The sequence below is a fragment of the Chelonia mydas genome, chromosome 1, assembly GCF_015237465.2.
Source record: "Chelonia mydas isolate rCheMyd1 chromosome 1, rCheMyd1.pri.v2, whole genome shotgun sequence".
NCBI lineage: Eukaryota > Metazoa > Chordata > Testudines > Cheloniidae > Chelonia > Chelonia mydas.
The window spans coordinates 103,502,154-103,524,628 of NC_057849.1; the positions used below are offsets into that span (position 1 = coordinate 103,502,154).

The window sequence follows — 22,475 nt, forward strand, 5'->3', positions numbered from 1 at the left end:
CAGTAATAAGAAATTATTCTTAGTGCAACGGTTTACTTGATCTAATATATGCTCACAGGATCACTAAGTACATGTTTTTTTTTAAATGAAAGAAAATTCCTTTGCCACATCATCCTGTATGTGCGCTCTAGCTGCTTTCATTCACTTTTGTCTTTTTAAAGACTTTCTCAGCAAAGCACCAAATAAGTAATTCTTTCCCATAAATTATCTACATTTACGAGACAAGTTTAAGAACACCAAGAACCACATAACAAAATAAGCACAAATCAAGAAAGTTGTTTCTAGAACAGCCAGGATGATGGACAAGGCAGCTGAGGAGATATAAAGAGTGTTTTAATTAAATAGAATTATATTTGCCTTTTTCGCCCAGCAGCAATGCCAGATCTTCATGAATCTGGAACAACTAAAGAAACTCATTCAGATCTGTTAACTAAAGAACCGGTAAGTCAGCAGGCACTCTGCTTGATGGGCCACAAGAAATTTTACAGTGGGGATAAAATCTGTTTATTTTAATTACCTACAGATTGCTGATCGTTTACTTTTGCTTGTAGTTACAATCATCATCAGATTAATATTAACATACATTTAAAAAATCTACTGAATCTAAGCTTTGTTTAAACAAGGAATCAGCTTTCAAACTGTATTCATAAAAGGTACCAAAGTTAGGTTCTGACACTGGAAATACTGACACCCACTCATAATTTTAAGCATATGAGTAGCCCCACTGAGTCAAGTTAGCACGTATGTATATACCTGCAGACTGGGGAATAAATTACATGCCAATTTTGCAACCCTTATTCACATTCCCTGCTGCCTGAGTCAGTGAATAATGACACTTATTCCAATGGGATACACTATTACTCAACTTGAGTAACAGTGGCAGACTTGGGCCCTTTATTATTAATTATTATTACTATTAAACTTAAATCTTTCCTTTTAAGGGAAGTGGCATTCAGTGAGGCTGAGCCCGATGCTGCTTGTGAGCTCTAAATTTATTTGCGTCAATCTTGAAGAGAAAGGCAGTATCACTTTCATCTCCAGATTAGTGGATACCATGGGTGAAGTGCTGTAACCATGTGAAAGGCCAAGAGATCCAGAACTACATCTTGATCTAATGAGCAGGCATTTCAGGGACCACACTTGTCTTTGTAAAACACAGGCCCTGCCTGTTATTGTCCACAGCAATGCAACAGAGAATGACAAGACTACAAGTACCTACCCATGCTCAACCCAAAATATCTGCTCTTTCTTATGAAGTTCAAATAGTGATGTCAGTAATGCATGATCTTGGTCACATTTAAGTTAATGACAAAACCCCCTTTGACTACAATTGAAGCAAGATCAGGTCTAAATTGCTTCCCTTCCTATTTACAGATATTGGACAAATGTATGAGGTGATAAGGAGTAATTTGCTTGTGTCCTCCTACTCACTACCTCCTCCTCCCCACCAAAAATTTTTATTGTTTCAAGTGTCTTAAAATGAGTTGTAAAAGTTCAGAGCCAATTAAAGAGAACGACCCTCAAGGCTTTATTGCTAAAAATTATTATTTATACTTCTAAGATCTTTCATTAGAGTTAAATTTTTTCCAACATTATTTCCGTTAAATGGTTCTCATGCAGAACAGTCTCAGAAATGTTCTCTTTTTGCCATAGTGATCCAGCTATGCATGTCTACCACATACACACACATAATTTCCTACAGTTTACACAAACAAATTATGTGTATGTGAGTGGTGAACTAAACTGTATAGCAGATGTAAACCTGCTAATTAAAATGTATTCACTTTATAACTTTTTCCTAAAGCAGATTACTGGATAGTTAACTTCACCAGACAGGAAGAGATATTTTACACAGTTTGCCCCTCTTACAAGCCTGCTGCTGGGCAAAAACCCACATGGATAGAAAGAAATGCCTCCCTACTGCCACAATGAGCTTTGCTTAACAGTTCAGCTGAACAGAACTAATAGAATTAGTTAGCATTCAGGTTACATTGATTGTCCCTAATGACAAACAGGCTGGCTAGAAACAAGACCATGAGCTTTAATATTATACAGGAAAATATTTTCTATAGCATGCAAACTCAACAACTTCCTTTACGAATCTGCATCTGCCTTTAAAATCTCTCTGGTTTATGACTGAAGCCCTTGGATGAGAAAAGGTTATAGTAAAATGTTTATATTAAACAAACAAAAAACAAAATAAAAAGCCCACTCTTGCTCATTCTACTGTCACTAATTGCATGCAATGATATTAATGACCCAGTAATTGCTATACAAGTGGCAGTGAAGTGGAAAACATCATTTTGAGCCAGAGTTCATCTCTAGGTGGTAGGACTTCACCAGTGACTGAGTTAATGCCTAGTGACAGTTTAGAATATAACACTACAGATTAGAAAATGTGCCACTCTCATGCTTATAATAGTTTAGATGGACATGACGTTATTTGCTTTGACCGTGTGGAGTCTAGCAGTAACCCCAATAAAGTGACATAGTTAGAGTTTGCCCTACAGATGAACCTCAGTCCTTTCAGAGGAGATGCGCTATACTATAACAATCTAGAGCAATTTTCCACATGTTTGCTTCAATAAAAGAATACCTTCATCTCCTGCTTTTACATCAAGCACAACAAAAGCGTGCTTTATTGCAAAACACAAAAAGCTATTTACATCATCTAACTATCCTTCAGAAACACACAGTTTGGCACTTTAGTACTTAGATCAGTTATGATACTATTGAATGGCTTTGCACTTGGCAAAGCTAATCAGAAGTTAAATACTGTTGTGATTGTTGTATGTATGTGTCTGTGTCTAGAACAATAAACCATCATCGTACAGATCAGGGCCCAAGTTTTCAAACTTGGGTGCACCACTTAAATCAAAGTGGCCTGACCTTCAAAGGTACTGAGTGCCCGTTATTCTCATGAACTTCAGCAGGAAGTTGTCAGCACTTCTGGAGCTCAGACCACTTTTACTTAGGCTACCTCTACACTATGGACCTTACAGCGGCACGGCTATACCACTAAAGCTGTGCTGCTGTAAGGTCTCCCGTGTAGCCGCTCTATGCCAGTGAGAGAGAGCTCTCCCGCCAGCATAATTAAACCACCCCCAATGAGCGGTGGTAGCTATGTCAGTGGAGGAGCGTCTCCTGCCAATATAGTGCTGTCTACACCAGCGCTTTTGTCGGTGAAACTTATGTCAGCCGGGGGGGGGGAGGGGGGGGAGGGGAGGAGGTTTTTTCACACCCTGACCAACAAAATTTTTATCGACATAAGTTCTAATGTAGACAAACCCTTAGGAGTCAAACTATGGATTTAAGTATCAACTGCCTAATTCTGAACACCCAAGTCTGAAAATTTTGACACATACACACGACTGGATAGGAGGATAGATATTTTAAATAAAAACGATATTAGTCAAATTTTAAAGCAACAGTTATTCCTAAAAAATAATTTTCAGTTCATCTTTGAACTTCATTTGTTCTAAGGTCACAAATCAGTTAGGGTCTGGCTCTGATTCTGCAATCAGAGCTACTGGGGCAGATCCCAGTACCCATGTAGATCTCCACTCAAGTCAATGGGGTTTCAGTGAGCTCCACTGCACCAATGGGTCTGATTGCTGGATTGTGGCCTACAAATGCATTTGCATGCTAACACAAAATATTTGAAAATCAATTCCTTTTCAACTTACCTTCCAGGACCTGAGTTCAGAGCTCTTTAGTTTCTCTGCAGCAGTTAAAACATCACAAGCATATAAAGATGAGTATTTTCCCGCACTTTAGCTGCTTATGATGTCATCAACTAGTGCATCAGAAACATATAATCCTATTAGCAATTAAAGCTCTAACCAAGTTTTTAAAACAGTTTTTGCAAGAAGGCTTCTAGTATAATTTCTGTGAACACTGTGAGAAGGAACCACTGAACCACTCCAAAGAACCACTGTTACAGACTACCTAAGGCCAAATCCCGCTCATCTTACTCACATTAGTATTTGTATTGATTTCTTTTGGACTGAAAACAGAAACTAGGTGTGGCCCTAGTTTATAGCAGAGCTGGTCAGAAATCAAAACGTTGATCATTTTTTCATCAAAATTTCCAATGTTGACTAAAACCAGAGATCGAATTTCGCAAACAATTTCACTCAAATTTCACCCTGTTTTTCAGCCATTTCTATTTTATAATATACTTAGTGCAATTCTCAGACAAAAAATTCTACACTAGCCAAGGAAAGTATATTCTGGAAAAATGCATTTCTGACCCCAGGCTGGGCAGGGTATAAGTAAGTAGGGAAATGATTTTTGAATGTTATATTAATATATTGTTTATTTATTTTTTAGATTCATAAAAATTTCTGTAGATGCCTATGCAATTCTCTGGGGTCCCATTCCATTAATTAGAAATACATAATATGCAATAAAAATAATGTAATAAAAACAACAACACAATATAAAAGACTGCTCATCCCACTTGACAGATAAATATGCATCAACAGAAATATAGAATAAATTAATGTAAGTGTGTTTCTGGTACATAAGTTTGTTTCTTGTTTTAGGTTAATAAATATACTGGAACTTAATTAAGGGACCTACTCTTTCACCTTGCGATACAAGTTAAGTCTCATTGATTTTAGTGAGAGTTACTCAGATCCTGCAGTACGAGAATACGCCCTAAGGCCCTGATCCTGCAAAGACTTACGCATATGCTTAATTTTACACTTGATGGTACTGCTCATGCACCTAAAGCTAAGCAGGTACATAAGTCTTGGAAGGATCTGGTCTTAAGTTTTTTTTTTTAAAGCATTTCAATTCTCTCTTAATGCTAATCTGCATGATGAATAAATAAAGGCTCCCTAGCAAGGAAATTGTTTTCCTTTGTGCGTATACTACATCTCGAGTATTGTTAAATCATTTATAAAGCTAAGTGAACTACAAAAAATTGCTATAAATAAATAGTGGCTGAAAATACTAAACTGTATCCTATGAAATATTAAAAGCAGTTTCATTTTGAGCAATTCTTAAATAATTCTTTCTTCCCTTCTAAGCAATCATTCTTCATTTCCTGTCTGCTTACATACCCACTTTGCATATAATTTTTTTTTCTCACCAGCTCCCATCCTACTAACAATCAGAGCAATCTTGTTCTTTCATTTACTGCCCTTGGGAACAGAGAAGTGGTACTTACATATTTCTTGCTGTAGTACCTCTGTCTAGCTTTAAATGAGATAAACTGTCAGTATTGCCTAGGTAATGGCACTGAATATGAACAAAGACCATCAATCTAAAATAATCTTATTCTCTTACAAACCCTGTGTGGTCTGGGACAAAAATCCCAATGGACCGTGACTACATTAGTCCTTCAGGTCTCAGACTCTGTCAGGAATTTGAAGCTGGACAGACACCGATTTTTTTCACTCTCTCAAAAATATTATTTATATGAATTGTATTTATATTTAGTTCAACAAAAGTTAAGTGGTGTTGCTGATATAACCCTTAGAAAACTCTCAACAAACTCAAAGACTGACCTTTGGATATCATTTTACAGAGCTGGAGGTAATTCATTTAATTGTCTGAGGAACAGGAGAAGTAGGACGAGGAAGAAAGAGAGAATGTACTTCATGTATAGCCAGAGTCAAGGTGGCTTTTAATACATGGGCTTTCCCTCCTGGAAAAAGTACAAATTACATTAAATTGCTACAAATGTATGATCTGCAATAACATTATGAATGACTTTGTATAATGGGAGAAGGAATGAAAGTCTATAGGTTTTGTGCAGCTTTGTGCCATTTAAACCAAAAACATTTAATAACGGCACCTGTGCTAGTCTCTTTTGGGTATGTGAAAGTGCTCTTGTGAGCTCTTTGGCAGGTTCCAAGTATTACAGACTGAGAACACTGTGTAAGAGGCATTATAATCTTTAGCCACTCTGACTAGCTGAAGATTAAAAATCATTTTGTCAGAATACAAAAATAAAATCAAATGTTCATATAAATCTGCTTGATCACACAAAAAGATTTATTCCTCCCAACCAAGCCATATTTCAGGGCACAATCTGTACAGTCTTTTTATGTGTTTTTTTCTTTGACAGTTATTGTCTTTTAATTGTAACAGAATGACAAACTGATAGCATAAAAGCCTTATGGTTTTATTAAAAATCCACTTAATGCTAAAGATTCAGAATGAATATTTAGAACTTAAAAGCCACCTTGCTATTAAAAGACTTCTCTGAGCGCTAGTACTGCTAGCCAGTCCAATCTTTTAGATCAGTGAGGGATTAAAGATTTTTTAATAATTAAAGCCAGAGGCCAATTACATAAATGGGTCACTTGAAAAAGTTGACAAAAACATTTAAGGAAAGCCTCATATTCCATTTTGCTAGTGTCAAAGCAAATGATCATCTAATAGTAAACTGAGCTAATGAGGTTGGAGGCAGACCTGGAGGTTCAGAGGAACTTTTCCTAGGGGCATTCTGTAGTCACTCCTTGGGTCTCAAGCATTCTCTATTGAGGAATAAAATTTATTTTTCAAATGTCTAAAATGCAGTGATTACACTGAATAGGGCTATTTAGTGCTTCATATTCAGTTTCTTAAAGACTTTGGACCATATCATTCCCTTTGCTTTATGCACAGAACGGAGGAGATTAACAGAAAACGTGCTCCCTTCGCTACAATTCTACTATGTGGGTGGTGGTGATTTGAACAAAAATGACACTGTCTCTTCCTCCAACTCCATGGAAGCCCCTCTAAGCTAAATCAGTGCATTTGGGGCTCTGCGGTTTCTGGGGCTGAAGACATGGCTGGCTGGAAAAGGGACAGAGCCAGAGAAAAGTCGCTATATAAAATCATAATCCTCCTGAAGTCAATGGGAGTTTTGTCATTGACTTCAGCAGGGCCTAGTGGTTTTGGCATCAATTCCTTTAAACTCATAATAACTTCCCTAACTAAGATGATTTTGCATTTTATGTAATCTTGCTCCACCTTAAAAAATCTCCCCTTCCACCTAGGGAAGGTTGAGCCCGCTAGAGGTACTGGGCTTCTGCATGAAGACCCAGCCTTTTGTGGATATCCTAATAACATAGAGCTTTCCTGTGCATATTGGTATATACAAGGAGTAGAGGGTCAAACCTCCTGCCTACACAGAGTGGCAAACACATGATGAGATGGTTTAGTGGAAACTCCACAGCTTCAAATCTACGGTTTTCTGCCTATCTTTGTCCTTCCCATGGATATTTACACTGAAGGGCACAGTTTAGCTCCATGCATTTAATTACAGATTTCCTTAGGGAATTATGGTATGCTAGTTAAATAGCTATATATTTTAGGTTTCAGAGTAACAACCGTGTTAGTCTGTATTCGCAAAAAGAAAAGGAGTACTTGTGGCACCTTAGCGACTAACCAATTTATTTGAGCATAAGCTTTTGCTACAGCTCACTTCATCGGATGCATTGACTTAATACAGCTTTGAAACTTTACTATGCAGAAGAAAAATGCTGCTTTCCCTTTTTTTTAGTAGTTTATGTTTAATATAGTACTGTACTGTATTTGCTTCCTCCCCTCCTTCCCCCCCGGGTCTCTGATGCTGTCGCATTGCGTACTTCTGGTTTCAAATGAGGTGTGTTGACTGGTCAGTTTGTAACTCTGGTGTTCATAACTCTGAGGTTCTACTGTAATTTACAACGAACCAAAAATTGATGATAGCAAAGTAAGGAAAAGTAAGGACATTATTCTATCGCAGTTTACTTATTTTCACAATAGTATGCCACATCATCTTTCAAGTACTGCCATGAGCAGCATTAACTCTTCAGACCAGATTCTGATGCTCTTACTTACATTGACTTGTACCTCACTCTATCAGTAGTACACAGAAATGCACTGGATTAATTGCAGATTAATGTACAACTAATGCGAGAATGGTTAGCTTCCAATGCCCTTTCTTTTCTAATGCATTTTAAAAAATCCTTTTGTTTGTGAGGTCATTTTTTTTTACATATAATTATTTAACGGAGAAAAACTACTTCCCTACCTTTATATAGGGCTTGTCTACATGGTACTTTACTCCAAACTAGAGGGTGTAAATGCTAGTGTGCACTAGCGTGTTGCAAACTAACTGACCCTGGTGGCACGCACTAGCAGTTTCCTAGTGCGCATTAATGTAGTCCAGTTTCAAACAGCACTACATTAATGCATATTAGGGAACTTTTTGTGTGTACTAGCGGGGTCCACACAGGCCCTGACATGCTGTGTGCACTAGAATTTGTACTCCTCTGGTGCAGACTAAAGCACTGTGTGGACAAGCCCATAGTCAGACTTTTGGGGGGAATTGTGGGTATGAAGATCTCTCTCTGTATTTCCATCACCAAAATGTCTAAGTACCATGGGAAAGCACGGATTTAACCTCACCTTTCCCTTATGGCACGTGGTACAATGGTTTCTCTACCCACTTCACTATTAGCAGTGCCATCACCATCATGGCCAGGATTCTATTCTATGGATCAAGCCACTGTCAATTCTCAAGAGAGGTTGTTCTCCATAAACCTCCCTCCCAAGATCATGATTCCCATGATTCATCTGGTCACGCTTAGTCTAGAGCAGGGATCAGCAACCTTTCAGAAGTGGTGTACCGAGTCTTCATTTATTCACTTTAATTTAAGGTTTCGCGTGCCAGTAATACATTTTAACATTTTTTAGAAGGTCTCTCTCTATAAGTCTATATATTATATAACTAAACTATCGTCATATGTAAAGTAAACAAGGTTTTCAAAATGTTTAAGAAGCTTCATTTAAAATTAAATTAAAATGCTGATCTTATGCCGCCGGCCCGCTCAGCCCGCTGCCAGCCTGGGGTTCCATTCACCTAGACCGGCAGTGGGCTGAGCGGGGCCTGTGGCCAGGACCCTGGCTGGCAAGGGGCTGGCAGCCAGAACCCCAGACCGGAAGCGGGCTGAGCGGGGCCAGCGGCCGGGACCCCAGATCGGCAGTGGGCTGAGGGGCTCTGCCCACATAGAGTGGGTACCTACCTTCTCCCTGGTTCTAGCCCATTCTTTTCCTCTCTCTCTGCACTGAGCTGAGGGTGGGAGTGCACTGAGCACAGGGCTGGGGGTGAAGGAACAGGCTGGGGGTTGGGGTGTAGGGCCTGGTCAAGAGCTAGAATGAGGGAGGGGGCTCAGGGTTGGGGCAGGAGGTTTTGGTGCGGAGTGCTTACCTGCGCAGCTCCCATTTGGTGCAAGGGGTGCAGGTGGGAATGTGGGGGGGGAGGGTGTGCAGGAGCTCCCATTTGGTGCTCAGGGTGGGGGCAGGAATGTGGGGGGTGCAAGAGTCAGGGCATGGGGTGTGGTGGGTGCAGGAGTCAGGGCAGAGGGCTGGGGGCATGTGAGGGGGGTGCAGGAGTCAGGGCATGTGGTGTGGGGGGGCTGGTATGCGTGAGGAGGTCTGGAGTCAGGGCTGGGGTTGTGGTGGGTGCAGGGGTCAGGGCAGAGACCTGGAAGTGTGTGAGGGGGATGCAGGGGTCAGGGCAGAGGTCTGGGGGTGTGGGCTAGGGTCATGGGGGTGCTCCCAGCCCCTGCCCAGAGCGCTTCATGGCAGGGGGCTGGAGGGGATATGCCCTGATTCCACACCCCCTCCCCAAAGCCCCGTCCCCACCTCTTCTCCGCTCCTCCCTGGAGCAGCGAACAACGCGCTGCGGCTCCGCTTCTCCCCATCCCTCACAAGGCCCATCAGCTGATCAGCAGCAGGGAGGGAGAGGAGGGGCAGGAACACAGCACACTGGGGGAAGAGGTGGGGAAGGGGGGAGCTTGCCTGCCCTGCAGCAGTAGCCGGCAGGACCAAGCTTCTTCACCCTGCCCCCGCAGCGCGGGGAGCAGGGAGCGGAGGAGAAGAGCAGGCCAGAGCGGGCAGGATTTTTAATGGCTTGCTGCTGCCTGCCGGGGTCCCAGCCTGGGTTCGGCAGCTGGCTGAGCGGGGCCGGCAGCTGGGACCTGGCAGGCTGCAGCATGCCATTAAAAATCAGCTCGCGTGCCGTGTTTGGCACACGTGCCATAGGTTGCCGACCCCTGGTCTAGAGAATGCAGCATCTTACAGTGCTTCCAAACCAGACTCTGACAGATGGGAACATACTGTCAAAAATGCAATGCAAACACGGATGGGGAAATGTTACAGCAACATATTTGTGTTTCTCATATAATAGATAACTTAATCCATTTTTTTCAGGGGAACTGAGCACTTGTTAACCTGAAGATTCAGGAATCTGGATTTTATGCAAATGATTTTGTATTTTAATTTGCATAGATAATAAATATGTATTATGTTATTTACATAATTGACAGAAAATATCCTGATTACCAGTACTTACTTCTGACAGGGCTATATCAGGGAATAAGCTTTATGGACTTGGGAATTGCTGGGCTCTTAGCTGGCTCTGGCACATCTGTAGACTGGTGTTTAAGTAACTGGCTTCTCTTTGAGGTACTTTCTCTGACTGCTCCTTGTCCTAGCCCAGGAAGGGGCTGTGGTTGGGTTGCTTGCCCTGATCTGGCTACTTCCTACCATCAGATGGTAATTCTCTGCCTTGCCGGCTACCACTAGTTGGATACCCCTTATCTTTTGTGCACTAACTGGGATGGTGAGTGGCCTCTGCCTGCTATTCCCTAGTTATGGTCCAGCATTGCTCTAGTCATAGATCTAGGTCTCTGGCCATGGGTGGGTTGGAGAACTATGCTCTACATCTCTGTGGTGAGAGTCTTCCAAGCTGGCTCTCTGTGTTTAGAGGCCTGGAATATTCTAATTTTTGAGATCCCACCTGGAGCAGCCCTGACTATAACAGCCTAGAGCATTTCCTCAGCTCTCCTCAAGTTTCTGGCCAGGGGGAACCTCTTGGACAGAGTAGGCCTGAATAGGGCAGGCTAAGGGTGGGGTAAGGCATGGGACAGAAAGGCCAAGTCCTTCCTCCTGCCCAGCTGACCATGCCCTTTCCAATCTCTGCCTTTGCCCTGAGCAGTCAGGCTAGCTTGGTGCAGCAGTGCCAACTCGCACCATATGTGGTATTTTGCTCAGCTCCCATGGGCATGTTAGAATATGTGAGAATTTCAGGTTTCATAAAAGAAGCCCTCATGATTGAGGGAAAAAGCTTGAAAACATGACCCCCGAAGCCTCAAAAAATAGAAGTCCAAGAAAAAAAGCATTTATTATTTTCAAAATCTGATGATTTAAGTAATTTTGGGGTCTGACTTGTGATTTCTAAACAATTGGGATTGGCAGTACTGTTCAGGGCAACATTGTCATTGATTCCCCCATTCTTAGCCAGGTATCACCTCCTCTCCAAGGAATGCAGAAGCTGTGGAGCAGAAGTTAACACTGCTCCAAGTAGCATTAACGAAAGCCGCATTTTACAGCCAAATTGCAAAGGATTTTCCTAGCTCTGCTCCCCTCGGTTCACTCATCTGCTGAATATTCAACCTGATTCTGGTTTTGCTTAACTGGTGTAAATCAAATTCAGTGGAGTTACCCTGGTGTAAAACTGGCATAACTAAGATCTGACTCAGGCCCATTGCCTACCTCTGAACCACAAAAAAGAAGGGAGTTTCAGCTCCACGATACCTGATTTTCAGAGCTACTGAGTGCTCACAGGCCCACTGCTTCACCTGCGGGTATTTCTGAAAATCAGACCCATGGGCCCAGATCCTCAAAGATATTTAATTGCCTAACTAGTTAGGTGACTATATATCTTGGAGAATCTGGGCCATGGTGCTAAAGGGCACTGCCAGCATAATATCAGGTAGGCCTTTTGTTGATACCACAATAATCAGGAAGTGTGGCAGGCCATGTAGTTAGGCAGTAAGGTATTATTGAAAATCTAGTATGATTTCTGAGGAACAAGGCGGTAGGCCAAGCGACTTATACCAACCAAAGAATGCAATAATCCTCCAGGAAAGCAATAGCTATTATGTCTTATTGCTATAATGAAATAATTATAGAAAAATAAAGAAAATGAGTCTTACTCATGGATTTACCCAGAGAATTGTTGACACACAAATGACAGACCTGACAGCCTATCAGAAGGTTTTATTTGTGCCCATAATTCTCAAGTTATAAATATAATGGTGACATTTATTCCATTATATCTGGTCTACTGTGGGTGTTTCCCTACACTAGCATTAAATAACTGAAATATTTCACCCTTAAAGCCAGCTATTTGCATATAAATGGACATGTTTATGTTCCACATTTTCATTAGGATTACATGCAACTGTCACAGCATCTGATCCTGCTGTTCTTACACAGGCAAAGTTCAATGGGCACTTCGCCTGAGTTAAAGACTACAGCATCAGGCTCTTTTGCACCTACTTTAGTAGACTGATTGGGGGGGAAGGAGGGGTTAGCAGAGCCTGACACCATCAACAAACTGCATTTTAAAACTCCCACATTTGTCATTTAATCAATTCTGTGATTATTTCACATTTTAATTACACTGACTGCTTACATATTTCCCTGTGATTTATTAGATATTTTTACGTATAATGAAATTACCAGAAACAGTCCATATGAATATGTATGTAACAGAGGAGTACGTATCCACTTTATTTTTATTATTTGTTTTCCTTTAACACTCAATTTCCTTGTTTTTGTGTATGTTTTTTAAATGATCTATGTTTATTAAAAATGAAAAAATATCAAGAGCAGCTTCTTTCAGGGGCTCAGTTTTCAAAGATAAACACACAAAGAAAAAGATGGGAAGAACCAAGGTCCACCAATGCCCAACCTACCTGTAATTGCAGGAAATGGACTTTCCGGAGTATGCCCAACTCCTACTAGCAGATGATCTCTGCTCAGTTCTCCAGAAAAGATGGAATGCCTGCAAGGCTTTGAATGAGATACTTTGACCTTAATGTTAGAGGGCCAAATCCTTGGCTAGTGTAAATTGGCATAGTGTCTCTGAAGTCGAGGGAGCTGTGTCATTTTACACTTGCTGAGAGTCTAGGTCATAATCTTTAATAAGATTTGGCTGAGGCCAGGTTTGGATACCTAAACTCACAATTGGTAGAATATGACCTAGCAAGGAGCCCCACTGACTTCAGTGGGACTCCTCATGTTGTAAGGTACTATGTGAGCAAGGATATAGCCATCTGGCACTTAATAAGTACCCAAAGCTATTGTGAGAAGCCCTTATAGGCATAATCTATAGTGACTGTATACAAGCCTGAAAAAGAGACAGAGGCCCTACAGACGCAGCAGGGAATGTTAGCTTGTTGAAAACAAGCTGCCAAGAAAATATTTTAAAAGAAAGAACAGTACAAACCCAGGCAACTTCTTTACTTGCAGACAATGTACATACATAAAAAAGAAAAAGAATAAACAAATGCCAACTTGTACTTACATATAATGTAATAATCTTTTTTCCTCTGAAATTCCAGGCCCCAGAGGTTAGGGCTGAACTCTTGAAACTTGATGGTAAATTTAACATCTTGATCTGGCTTAGCACAGTTGAGTAGAGGTGTGTTGTCCTTTTTAATAGTACAGCTATCTGCTTGGTCTTTATCAACCATGTAGACCTTATAATACTCATACTGGCCAACAGTTTTAGAGTCCACCTTTGGGCATATAATATCCAGTTTGTCTCCTATTTGTGGGTATAGTACCAGTCCTTGTCCAGGAAGGAATCTATAAGAACCAGGAGAAAAGGGGAAATGTGAGACATTTGATAAAGACTGATTCAGACAAATGGCATGTGAAAAGAGCAGACAGGAATACACCGTTTCCAAACCATACATGATACAGATGAACGAAGCAGCCATTGATAGTTTGTGCCTGACAATTTAAAATCAACAAGGTACGAATTTAGTTCTTGAAAATTAGAGCCAGAGTATGTCTTATAAGCACTGTCCCACTTTTGGGGACTTGAAAAGGCTTTGTGTCCCAGACAAGCACAATGATTACCAAAGATTCCTTCTACAGCTAGCCAACTCCACAATCCAGTGCAGGAAGGGCAGGGTCATGACACCTTTTCTCCTTCCTGTTTTAGGGGGCTAGCATCCCTAGCCTCTCACTGCCTTGCATTTATTTTGTTTGATTCCTGCATGGGAGACCAACGGCTGAGAGATTTCTTGCACCTCCTGTTCCAGGGCACGGCACAATCTAGCCCTTAGGATTTACTAACATATCAGTTACTATTATGTGTATCGCACAGCACCTAGGAGCCTCAGTCACCGACTAGGATGCCATTGTGCAAGGTGCTGTTCAAACACAGAACATAAAGGCATTCTCTGCTCCAAAGAGCTTACATTCTACTGCCAACGTACAGTAATGTGACCAGCTTTAATGATCTCCTCTTCGCCCTTTCGCTGCCCAGTCCCATCGAGACCATGGTTGTGGTCTTTGTAACTTCAGAAAGGCTTTATTTCTTGTACTGCAATCCAAACCTCCACTAGTTCTCTAGCAGCCCCTTTGGAAACTCTCAGACACAGATTTCAAAATTCTTAAGGAATCACAAGTGTGCAAGCATTTTGTTTCCATCCTGCTATGATATATTTGCTGTTGAAGTTCATTAACAGGCAAGCTTCATCAAGAACATGTTGAGTTACTTATCATAATTAGTCACTCATCGATCAAACAACAGGACTTATTTTAAATTGTGCCTTAAAAGAAATGTTTTACAAATCCATAAAGGAAAACTAAAAATAATTAATTGCAGTATTGATTCAGCCACAAAATGAAGAGCCCTGTTCTCGCAAGGACAAAAGCCATTGCACTTTTCTGCTAATCTTTTTTCTGAAGATGTATTTGGTCCAATTAATGCCTCGAAGCAAGTCTTTAGAGCTGTAACTACTGATACAATATCCACTAATGCCTACAGCTAAAACCCTCTCTCTTCCCTTTTTCTCCTACCTGCCAGCCATATTGCTGCAAAGATCTTCCTTAATGGAGAATTGCTCAGAAAAACTGAAACAATGGCTTCCTAATGAACATTCTTTGTTTAGTGTTAGCATGCTAACACTAAACAACATACTTAGAAAACCCACCTCATTCATAGGCAGTCATCCTGCAGGCTCATTAAAACATTAGAGACAGAGAACAAAGCTGTAAGCCTAAAGTACCCCCATCCTTTAGGTAGCTAAAGGAGCCAACCAGCTATAGCATAATTAATAGATCAGAAGCTGCTAACTCAAAACCAGCAATGAGGCCCCCCAAGTTTCTGGTCTGTAAATTGCGACTACTTGGTCCTGCACAACGTGAGTTTAGGATTTATGATTTGTACTAATGAATGGGATTATTTCACTCACAAAGCCTTTGGAAGAATTATATTTGTTGTGAAGCAGTATGTAGCAGAAGAAAGGCATTCGTAATTACAAATGCATTAAAAAAAACAAGACAGTGTTATGGCAAGAAAAGTACATGTTGCTGTAATTCACTCGTGCTATTTAATTTCTGTGTTACAAATATTGGGCTCAGCTATGCCTACCGGGCACAGGCCTACGTTGGGGTCAGCGTGAAGCTGCATTGCCTCCCAGAGCTCATCGGCATGCAAGAAGAATGCATCCAGTGCTGCATCCCTAAAGGGAGCTGCATATGCTCTCTCCACGGCAGAGGTGGCCAGAATGGAGAAGCCTCACCTCTTGCTTTCTTCTCCCTGTCGCCTTTGGAGAGGCCAGCACCTTCGGGGGCACAAGCAGAGTAGTAGGGAGTGGCCAACCCTGCACAGGGAGCGTAAAGAGAAGGGGCAGGAGAAGAAGTTATGGTACTTCTCTCCCATATACCAGCACAGGGGCTGGCCACAATCTTGGGGCAGAGTAAAGATTACTTGTGCTCCTCCCCACTTTGTGCCAGGATAAAGGCCAGCTGCTGTTTGGTCCCAGGCCTGCAAACATTTACTCGTGTATTTCCATTGCAGATGATGGAAATGCTTAATGCAATTTGCAGAAGCGCTTGCAGAATCGGGCCCTTCGTTTTCAATAAACCAGCTTACATTTGCATGTAACATGGACATAAATATTGCATTAATTGGGTTAGACTATGTACCTGCTTAACATAAATCTTGCCGATATAATTTAGAAGCCTTTCTGAAAAATAACAAAAAGGACCTTTAAAGCTGATCCTAAATTTTGGGAGCAACGGGTCAATAGGGATGACTGAAGTGAATGGAAGTTTGGAGTGCAAAAGGAATGCAGGCCAGGGCCCAAAGTCAGTATGAGAGAACAGTTTTCAATTCGAAACAGACACATAGTGGGAAACATGCTTTTGGTTGTTGTTCTTGTTTGGGTTTTTTTTAAGGAAATAAATAAATGCAAAAGAATAGAAAAACGGACAGGGAAATAAAAGGTTAAAGAGCTTTAAAAGCCACTTAAAAGCCAGGAATCGGAATATAAAGGGTAAAGGACAGAACGGTCCCATTATACTGCTTAAACACATTTTACAAGAGCTTTAACTGATGCACTGGTTAGACATTACAGCAGATGGAATATTCTGGCTATGTGTCTGAACTCAGCATATTCTGAAAATTGAACCTGACAAAGCTTCTTCCACTCCAATTTTCAGACTTCTAGCATTAACACTGACGAGGTAAAGGGAAGGAAAAAAGGAGGCCTGAAAATGAAAGGTGGTGCTAGGAGCCTGATTGAGCTGAAACCTTCTCCACAGTTTGTGGCTTTGGCTGTGACCTTTTCATGAGCAGAGTTCATGCAATTTACTTTCCTTGTGATAGTAACTTATAAATATGGGTGGAGACTGTAAAGATCAAGAGCTTCACCTGATTCATTTATGTGGCATACAGAAATGTAGTGACCCATAACTGGGAACAGTTATTATACAATAGCATACGAGTAAGGCTGAGATTTGCAAAAATATGAGACTAAAATTAGGCTCTCAAACTTCATTGCACCCCCTTCTGACAACAAAATTACTACATACCCCTGTGGGGGAGGGCCCAAGTCCTGCCGCCCTGGGTGGGGAAGAGAGACGGCCTAACTCCAAGCCCTGCCACCAAAGGTGGGGTGGAGCTCGGGCTTCAGCCCTAGGTCCCAGCAAGTCTAATGCTGGCTCTGGCGACCCCATTAAAATGGAGTCGCAACCCACTTTGGGGTTCCAATTCATAGTTTGAGAACCACTGCAAAGACTCCCTAAGGCTGTGAGTCTCAGATCCCGGGTCAACTGGCTTGGGCTCCCAGGGCTCATGCTTTTGGGATAAAATATTAGTGTAAATGTTCCCGCTCGGGCTGCCACCTGGATTCTGAGTGAGACCCTCTCACCTCATCGGGTTTCAGAGGCCAGGCTCCAGCCTGTGTAGGAATGTCTACACTGCCATTTTTAGCCCCACATCATGAACCCCACAAGCCCGAGTCAGTTGACCCAGGGTCTGAGACTCGCTGCTGTGCGGGGAGAAGGGGAAGAGTTACAATGTAGATGTCCCCCTATATTTTTTCATTTAGGTTCCTAAATAAATAAACTGATTTTCAAAAGTGCTGAGTAAGGCCACTTACCTAGGTGCCTACATATGGAATTAGGAGCAGAAATCTAGGACCGCATTTTTGAAAAAATCTTGGACTAAACCTTTACATCTGCAAATGGAGGAGTATGTTCAGCCTTGGTGTAAGTTAACAAAACTTCATCAGGGCTGAAAATAGCTTGTAATATTTATATCATTGCATCTACTGTTTACAAGTTTTAAGCATAGTGAGCCAAACACCTCTCTGTTGAAATGGTTGAAGGGCTGCATAATAAAGTCAATAAATTGCTCCCATCCTACAGTCCTAACAAAAAAGTCAGTGTTTGAAGCCAACTAAGGTAGCAGCAGGCTGACTGCAGTATTAAGACATTCACACATCCAAAATCCATCCAAGTACGCTGGAAGTGATTTGAAAGGTGTTCATGAGAAGGTGCCTTCAACTAATTAAAAGCTTATGTCAAATAGAAGTGTAACTAATACGGAGGATCAAAAAGTCTTCTGAATCCCACGAACGATGCCAAAGCAGCGGTGCCAGTGTCATGTGTTACACTAAAGATCACACTCTGGATTGAGTCTCACAGCAAGGATTCATTAATTATGTCTGAAACAGTTGGGGCAAATTCTGCAGCAAAGATACCCACTATGAGGCTTAAAGGCTACATGCAGACCCCATAGTCTAAAATGCTACCCTCCAGCTGCCTGCTTGCAGTGCAGATTTCCATTGCTGGAGAATTCAAACAGGCTATTTCTGTTAATCTATCAAGGAGGTATAAAAGAACAAACAAATACTAATGGGTAAACAGACACACACACACACACACACACATGCAAAGTAAGGAACAGATCCTGCTTCCATTGAAATCAATGGACATGCAGCATATTTTCCAAGAATGGGAGTTTTAGGCCCGGAGTGCAAGACCAGATGAGACTGAGGGACAAAGGTGAATTTAATCTACCTTCATCCCTCCCCAATGCCAGGAATTGGATGGCAGCCACAGCGATGTTCTAATTTGCACTTGGTGGCTGTCTCAGGTCCCAAGGGATCATTCCAACAGCCAGAATTTGCCTGGTCACAGGGACACTCCTTTTTGCCCATGAACGTCCCTTATGCTGGCAGCCCTACACCAACAATGAAGTTTCCCATTCCAACGCAATCCTCGGGGGAAGGATCTACTGGTTTATGGCTCATTTATGCAGAGAGGCAAAAGGAGCCTGCTGTGTGATCAAATATCCAGCCCACAGAAATTTGTCATTGCAATGATTACTCTGGGAAAGTGTGCAGAAAATATTTTAGGTATAATGAACGCTGTGCATTGAAATTAATGTACTTTCTCTGTAGGCATGTTCATACCAACAGTGCACTTTCACTGAGGGTCCAATATTTGTTGACACTGTTCAAAATCCCATGAACACAAGTCCCATCCATTATTTAAACTATTCACTCATCTTGGCCTAACAAACAGTAACATGCCAAGCATCACATTCAATTTTCCCAGAAAACATTATCAAAAGACATTTTCTTTAAAAATTGTAGATCAAATATTCATACGCTCCAAAACAAAAAAATAAGTTGGGGGGCTGGGCAGGGAAGAGAACTGGAACAAACAAAGTCTGACCCTCCACTCCCATTAATATTACTGTAATTTTCTACACTACACTTTGTGCTTCTACCGTAAGCCCCAACCATTTCCTGGCATTAATATACTATCCTGGTCAAAGTACTACAGAATTTAAATTTAAGAATCCTATAGAAAGGATCTCATTCTCTATTAAATTTGATAAGAGTTTTAAGACCAATTTCTTAAGAATGTAATTAAATTTTATAAAAACCTATTACATTCACCCCTATTAAATTATATAGGACTTTTCCATAGGAGTAATCTGTCAAACCTGCCCTACTTCCTGATATTAGACTCTACCAAAATTAGGAGTACATCTGTAAGTGGAACTTTTCATTGAGAATATGTGCTATCCTTACTACATAGCTATTTCTGAAAACTGTAAAATAGTCAAGGGAGACAAATTCTTAGACTACATTAATTAATCCTGATGCCAAAAATATGTGCTGCTGTGCTTTTCCCAACCTGGGAACCTGTAGATACTCTCAGCTTTGGAAATGAAGTTTGAACCTAGACATTTCCCAGTAATGTTTAAATGAATGCAGTTATAAGAAGCATGTTAGTACCTATTAACCTCGAGTATGTAACTAGGGAAAGAGTGCCAAATTTACATGCTCTAATATCTTATCTGAAATAATTGGTATCAACATTTAGTCTTAAATTAACATGACAAAAATAACCCTAAAAATTAGAACAATCAAGTTGCTTCTTAAAAATGAAAAATGAAACCTTCTGTTAAAGAATCCCAGCTACTTACCTCTATGAAGTTTAACTACCAATCTGACTATAAAGTTACTCATTGAAAAGTTTCATTAAGGAAATGTCATGAATACTAATAGCCTAATATGTTAGATGTGGCCATGTTGCTTGTAAAAGTACAAATTGCAGCAGACTAAAGAATATTGTGCCAAGTATATCTCCCTATTTAAAAAAAACAAAAGAAAACAATGGCCATTAAATAATACATATATTCAAGACCTTGCTTTTAAAACAATGACAAAATTAGTATTTTGCATATCAAACCCCATATCTGCAAACCCCATTTTGCATATCAAACCCCAAATGACTGGAAACCAGTTGTAAGTGAATGAGTTCTCTGTTCGATACAGAAATACAACTTTTTATATCAATCACCTTCTTATTCTATTTCAAGTTATGACAATAATTTGGAGGTACTGCATACCTTATTAGAAATTATATCTATGCATTTTCAGAAGCAGTAACTTTATGGACCTGATCCCACTGAAGATTAAATTGCCACTGAGCTCAATGGGAGCAGGGCATGTACTTAGCTCCCCAGTAACTGATGTAGGAGAAATATCAAAATGAGCTGCATCAAAAAAGATGAAGGTGAATCTCATCTTTCAAAAATCTTATGGAATTTTTTTTTTAAAGCCATTAGTCTTGCACATGTCCCCTAAGAGAAAAATTACCTCTGACTGTGGGATTGACACCAAAAATATAATGTGATGATTGAATCAATTTAACACACAAATTAGAAGAGTAAACTTTGAAAATTTAAATGAATTTCATTCCATTTCATTCTGTTTCATTTCAATTGACTTAAACATGGTTTTGGAATCTATTTTCCTTGCCAGTGTTATATGATTAGGCTATCAGAAGCAAGTAACAAGGTGTGACACCAAATTTTAAATGATGCACTTGTTTAAAAAAAGTCAACCTCTCATCTAGCATCTAATCCACCAAACTCTTACTCAACCAGTAGTCTTTGATCATGCAAGAACTCTCTCTTACTTTAATGGGACTACTCATATGAGGAAAGATTATTTGCATTAATAAAGGATGATAGGATCAGGCCCAAAAAGAGATTTAATAACAAAAAAAAATTCACAGTTATAACTTAAGATCATTGAAAGTCAAATTAACAAACTACAAAATATCACAATGCAATTTTCTAAAACTGGGGCTCTTTTACATTCCCTTTCGTGAAGGAAAAAATAATGGAAAAAACCACCTCAATAAAGGTACTTTTTTGGCTTGGAAACATTCTACTTATTCCCTTTGGCAAGCCATTTGAATACAAAAGCTTCAAAATAGTATCCATTGAAATAGTCACTATTCTCCATACTCTATTACTGGATTGTGCAGGGCCTGCTCACCCCTTCCTATATCCAACGTACTCCACCCTGCTTCTGCCTAGATAGGAGGAAGTACAGGCAGTGTGTTGGAAAAGGGGTGTGTCAGGGGTTCAATTCACTTAGAGCTTGTCTACATAAACATTTAGTTTGCAGCAAGCTGGGATGTAAATCTATTCCACTTTGAAACAAGAGTAGATCCAAGTGCACTGAGGAACTGTTAGTGCATGTCCACACAGACACTTAGCATGCAGCAGGCTAGTGCTGGGCAGATATACCCACCCAGCTAGGAGTGAACTAAATGTTCATGTAGACAAGTCCTCGGTCGCCATTCTGGACACAAAATACCAGCATTGCCACCAGTTAGTGTGACAGAACTCTTCACAGCCCCAGACATGTTATACTACTTTATAGAGGACCAGATCCTACTCCACTGAAGTCAGTTCAGAACTTCCATTGACTGCAGTGATGCAAGATCAGGGTCATCTGGAGAGAGGGGGTGTCATACACCTACTGCTAAAGGCTTGGCAACCTTTCCACAATGACTCTGTGACGGCAGATTTAGTCTAAATTGTAGGTGGATGGGAGAGATCAGTTTCAGCTGTTCCAATTGGCAGTTTTTGGTAATCATACTTTACCAAATGCTACAGAAAAAAGAAAAACAAAAAACAGAAAAAAAAATGAAGTACTTTTACGCACATGCCCCAAGGTATATAGATTTTTGAACAAAATATAATATTTGTTTTGCACAGAGCCACAGAACTGTGCATTGATTATCAGATAGTGACGTTATAGATCATTCCTGAAGAGGGGACATTGTGAAGTCATGCAGCCCCAGCTACTCAGCCCTGAACGACATTGGGAGGCATAGCATCCCCTGTAGCTCTTGGGGAGCAAAGCCACTAAAGTTACCCTTTAGAAAGGTCCAGCATGCTCATGCTTACGTGGCCAGCCAGCTCGAGAGGCCATTGCCAGGGAGGAGGATGGGGGGTGAAAGCATGGTCACATTTCTTCTGAACCCCTTACAGAAGCACCTCTAGGGGGTCACAAATCGGGTACAGTCTTGCACTTGAAGGAGCACAAAGCCTCCAACTGTGACCAGCTCCTGGATGGGGAAAGTCACACACACCATCTTTTGTGTACATGCAAGGGGCCAGCCACAATCCTGCACTGAATCTGCTTTCCTGGAGATACCATTAAATTAGATACCTTATCTTCTCATGAAAAGATCTGATTTTCAAAGGCTATGACTTCAACTTAAAAATTAGCTCTCATTCAATGGAAACAATGCATGGTGCAATGTAGTGCAGCCCAGGCCTTCTAGAGCTGCCACCTCAA

The 22,475-nt window shown here is 40.8% G+C and overlaps 1 protein-coding gene across 1 annotated transcript in view; it reads right to left on the minus strand.

Moving 5' to 3' along the window:
- The window catches only part of EFNB2 (ephrin B2), a 52,179-nt gene that overhangs the window by 12,811 nt on the left and 16,893 nt on the right, over window positions 1-22,475 (minus strand). The window contains exon 2 of the mRNA XM_027818243.3: window positions 13,361-13,644. Within this exon, the coding sequence (XP_027674044.2) occupies window positions 13,361-13,644 (284 nt within the window). The remainder of the gene's footprint in view (window positions 1-13,360; window positions 13,645-22,475) is intronic.